At 41.5% G+C, this 5,387-nt stretch overlaps 1 protein-coding gene across 1 annotated transcript; it reads left to right on the top strand.

Annotated features, from left to right (window-relative positions):
* Positions 1 to 439: 439 nt before the first annotated feature.
* Positions 440 to 4,488, top strand: hoxb1a (homeobox B1a). Its single transcript, XM_067477429.1, has 2 exons — positions 440 to 1,380; positions 2,413 to 4,488. The coding sequence occupies exons 1-2, from the start codon at positions 537 to 539 to the stop codon at positions 2,787 to 2,789; spliced, it is 1,221 nt and encodes a 406-aa protein (XP_067333530.1). The 5' UTR covers positions 440 to 536; the 3' UTR covers positions 2,790 to 4,488.
* Positions 4,489 to 5,387: the final 899 nt, after the last annotated feature.

The following is a 5,387-nucleotide window of genomic DNA, read 5'->3' as shown; positions in this document are numbered from 1 at the left end:
TTAGAGTTTCAGGGGGAAGCGACGGCATGAAGGAGGACGTGTAGCGTAACCTGGGTAGAGGTGAAGAGGTGACTCGTCCTCCGTCTTCTCGCGGTGTTTTCCACTGTCAGCGATGATCCTTTGGTCACTGAGCTAATGACAGGCCCGGCCTTTACGCGCACACACAGCAGAGAACATTATTCATGTGTGTTTCGGGTTCTGGGACCTACAGCCTTCACTTTTTTCTATATATTTTATAATCTGCCTATTTCTTCTCTGGAAATTCCTAAATTTCTTTGTTTTTTTTGTTTTTTTCACAAATAGTTTTTTAAACATATTTTTTTGTTAATTTTTTAAAAAGTTTTTTCCTTTTAGATTTATTTTCGTTCCACAGAAACATTTCGCGTCATACTGTTTCCTTGTTTTTATTTATTTTTTTTGTCAAATTTTCGATATTTGATGTTTTTCCAACGAATTTTTTTTAACGTGATCGGTGGCTTCCTGCTTCTTGCAGTTCAGTTTAAGCTTAATTCAGCTCTGCCGCGACTCTGGTCTCCATGGACAACATGAACTCCTTTGTGGAGTACCCCATTTATAATCGACCGGGCACCGGAGCTTATTCTGCGCCGAAATCCGGATTTCACCAGCACCATCATCTGCATCACCATCACCACCCCATGGACCAGCATCAGAGCTTTCCCATCACATCCGGCGCTTTCCAAACAGGACCCACCTGCTCACTGTCTCCCGTTAATGGAACGCGAAGTGACAGTACAAGCTACAACGAGGATGGGAGGTTGTACGGAGCCACCGGAGCCGGAACGGGTGGTGGCGGAGTGCACGGGGCCCCAGGGGCGACCCAGCATCATCAGCAACACCATCATCATGAGCAACAACAGCACGAGCAGACACACAACGGTTACCATCATCATCCTCCCTTTCACCAAACTCAAAGCTTACAGAGCGGATTATTGCACAGTTACAATACCGGAAATAACGGCAGCACGGGGCACTATGGGGGTCAGGCGTGTACAAACTCAGAGTACGTGGCCTCATCGGGAGCTTCCAGCATAGTTCACCCTCAGTATTTCATGGATGACTCTGTGACCTCCACTTACTATCATCAATCAACCTTCCCCAGCTCGGCACCCTCCATCGGGCCAAGCTACGGGGCCCTAGGCGGGGCCTTCTGCGCGCCTCAGGGCGCTCTGGCAGGCTCACAGTACCCACAGCAGCTCAGTGGAGGTCTGGACGTAGGCTACCTAGGGCTTTCACATGGGGGAGGTTACGGAGAGCTGCCAATCTCCCAGGATAGAGAGAGGGGGGATGAGCAGGCCCAGCAGTCCGGGCCGGGGCAGACCTTCGACTGGATGAAGGTGAAGAGGAACCCGCCAAAGACAGGTGAGAGTCACTTTTTTAATGAACAGTCGTTCGTTTGTGAATATCCGGCAGGAAGAAAAAATGAGAAGAAATGCAGAAAATCAGCTAATCAGCTCTTCAGTGGGAATCAGAAAACTTTACAGAACAGACTGAGGTACAATTATATAGTAGCTTTTAGAAAACACCTTTCTAAAACAGCACGCAATCTGTTTTATACGTTGTAGACCTGAGTTGATGCCAGGCCTTTGTCATTTAAACGTATCTGCTTTGCTTTCTGTTGTCCTGATCAGCCCAGGCTTTATTCTTTTTTTTTTAGATTATTTTAGATAAATACATAAAAAAACTGAATTTAAAATACTGTTATTGAAAACGAACACAAAATGAGCTGTCCATTATGACACAGTTTTCAGCAATTGGACAAAAACATGAAAACATAAACTTTTCTATACTGCTGCCAAACCTACTCCCCCACCATAAAAAAAAAAAACATTATGTAATTTTCCTTTACTAAATAGTTTCTCACCTTACAAAAAGTAATAATAAAAAGGTAAGTTAAAATAACAGGGTGGGAATGTGCCCCTTCCTCCTAACCCCCCCCCCCCCCCCCGTCTCCCACCTCCCTCTGCTGTCTGTTTTTAATGGATATAGCAGATTTCGCTGTAGGAAGTCTGTGCAGTCGTGTTATCTCTTGAAGCAGCAGCGCTTTTTTTCTCTGTAGCTGGGCCTTTTCTCATCGTGAGGTGCTGGTCTGGAGATAATACCTTCAGAGCAGATAGTAGAGCACTGATTGTTCCAGACACATTCTGTCGATTTAAAGCAGAGCGAGTTTGAGCCAGTAAAACACACAATGTGGCTTTAAATGGTCGGATTTCAAGCGGATAATATGCTACACAAAGTTCATAAACAAATAAAAAAATAAGGAGTGGAGCAGAATAACTTTCTCTGCTTGTTTCATCACCATTTCAAAGTAAGCTATTTATAAAAATTGGTCATCCAATTTTTGAAACATCGAACCTCTATATAACTATGATTTTTCTCTCTCCTTCCACCCAGTCAAAGTGTCAGACTACGGCCTCGCGGGCGCCCATAACAACAGCGCCATCCGCACCAACTTTAGCACGCGGCAGCTGACGGAGCTGGAGAAGGAGTTCCACTTCAGCAAGTATCTGACTCGCGCGCGGCGCGTGGAGATCGCTGCCACTCTCGAGCTCAATGAGACGCAGGTGAAGATCTGGTTCCAGAACAGGCGCATGAAGCAGAAGAAGCGCGAACGCGAGGGCGCGTCGGTCACGGCGCGCTCCTCCTCCTCTTCTTCTTCCTCATTCGGTAATGGCAGTGGCTTTAACAAGGAGCTGGAGGACACCGACCAGTCCTCCGTGTCCACGTCTCCCGGCGCGTCCCCGAGCTCGGAGTCGGAGCCAGCGCTGTGATCAGTGACCTGGACCCGAGTAGTGAACGCACCTTTACATATGTACTGAATCTTAAAGAAGTATTGGTACTGTCTCCTCTGCTGCAGCTTTAGTTACTGCTTCCGGGCCAAGAATTTGTTTGACATCTCCACTGATTCTCCTGGATGTTTTATAATCTCTAGTTTTATATGTAGGTAGAGATGAGACTGTTACATCTTGTTACCTTAATGAAAACCACTCTTGGTCTGGACTGTTTCCCTCTTCAGTGGGTGTCAAATATGTAGGACATCAAACACACACAGTTACCTCATCAGAAATTAACTCATATTCACTGTTTTCTCATCTGGGGTTTGGCAGCCTGTAGGGTCCAAAGATGTCAGGGACCCTACAGGCTGACTGTTCCCAGCAAGCAAGTCCCACAAAACCACTGTATATAATTCAGATGTTTCCGTTGTGAAGCTCTGTTAAAAACAATCTGAAAGACAACGATCACAGTCTTTACAATAATTATAGTCATGATTTCTTAAATTTAAGGGGTAACAAGCCCAGATGGTGAATAACCAATGGATATAAGGAGCTAGTTTTTCTAGGCTAAATCCTTGAGGGTGCTGGAGCTTTGGGATTATTTATTTCCCAGATTTCTGGCAGAATTAGGAAACTGAAAGTCTCTTATAACTGTATTATTAGTGATGATGGGATGCACTTTGGCATATTTTAATGATGTCTGAATTGCAGGTTATAGCTGCTATTGGGCTTTTAAGGTGGACTACACATGTCCTGTTTGTTATTTTATGTTTTGCCTTAAAAAAAAAAAAAAGAATAGACCAGTTATATGCACATGACACAGTGAAAGAGGAAATTAGGAAAAGTCTACACATTAGCTCGAGACAGAAATCCAACATGTTTGTCCCGACGAAGAAATGTTGTCATATTTGAAATAGATTTCTGGCTTGGGCTGTAGTGTGCAGGCATTTCTGGGCATTTTTGTCCATTTCCAGTCATGCAGCCATTATTTGAAATGTGAATCAAACCTGCTTGGACTAAAGTGCAAGTTCACAAAAAGGAAACACAAAAAATGTCGTGGTCCACCTTTAATCTCCTAAGTAAATGAGCCTTAGGTTTAGAAACACAGGGAGCCTCTGATGGCAAAAATCCACTTTCTAAGACAATAATTTTGAATGTAGTTTTGTATGTTTTCCTTCACACATCTCTCCCCTTTGCACTACGTGACTACAGGGTAATTTCACACACTGAAAAATGGGGTTCAACATGACAAATAGAGAGAGTTTGTGTTTGTGCAGCCCGGTTATGAATAAAGAAAACTACTGAAGAAATGCTAAGCCTTTCAGAGACAAATACCTCCATGCTGAGAAAGGAATGTGTTGAATTTTATATTTTACTGCCTGTCCCATATGAGAATAAATTATTGGATGCATTTTGTTATTATTATGAGAAAGAGTGTGAGAAAGATAGTGTCTGTGAATCTGGTATTTTCTCCAGCTGAAGCTGTTCCTGCAGAAATCCCCATATTTAAAAAAAGACAAAATATATCTAATGTAGATCACAATGAAAATGATGATATTGTCGTTTAAATGTCGGCCTCTACTGTGAAAGCTTGTGACTCTTTGTGTGTCTGTTTTTAAATGAGAGCAAACAGACTGAGTTTTATTAGTTCTGCTGCCTTAGAAACTCTTCCAATCATGTTTCTGTCTATCTTTTTCTACCCTGAACTACCTCAAATAAAGATTCGTCTGTCAGTTCACCTCAACTGTGATTTTATAATACTCCAAACTGACCATAAATTATTTGGTATATGACATACACTCATTTGATCACAAGTCACATGTATTTCCAGCATTTCCGGCTGTAAAAATATAGTGATTCTGGCGTCAGACTATGCTGTGACACCCGGAGAAACTATGTCAGTGGAGCAGAAACTTTTGTGATTGTTATGCATTTCTTTGAGATCATTTAAATTCTTTTTACTAAGCTTTTTTAAAGAAATTCTGAACAGCAACAGAAGATCTGGGCCATGGGCCTTAAAACACAAACCTGGGCCCTATATGCTCAGTAGGCCTGTTCAGTAAACCATTCATGGTGACGAACCTGTGCAGAAGAAGGACATTATATTTAAAAGCCTCATTATTTCAGAACTGTATACATACATTCAAAGTACTAAAGTATTTGAGCTACTTTACTTGTGTGTTACCATTTTAAGCTGTGTTATGCTTCCATTCAACTACATTCTAGATGCTAAAATTGAACTTTTTCTTTATTCATTTATCTGCCAGCTTTCGTCATTTTTAAAAAATATTTTCTAAAAGTTTTATGATAAAAGAAATGGTTAGTTAGAATAAATTAGAAGAAACATATACACAAAAAGTGCCTGTCTGTAAAATCAAAGAGATAAGTACAGATAATTTAAAATACGTATAGTTAGGGTTAACTTTTAAATGTGCACTGACGCATTAAGAGAAGAACATTACTTTTCTTTCACAGTTATTTCTGGTGAGTTTGAACAGGTATTTCTACTGGTGTCATATTACAATTTTTTTAAATGTATTTTACTACTCAACTCTTTTTTAAACACACAACAAGGGTCATTTGTATCCTACAAAC

Source organism: Channa argus, chromosome 15 (assembly GCF_033026475.1).
Source record: "Channa argus isolate prfri chromosome 15, Channa argus male v1.0, whole genome shotgun sequence".
NCBI classification, from domain to species: Eukaryota; Metazoa; Chordata; class Actinopteri; order Anabantiformes; family Channidae; genus Channa; species Channa argus.
The sequence above is the reverse complement of the archived record's forward strand: the minus strand, read 5'-3'. Positions and strand labels throughout refer to the sequence as shown.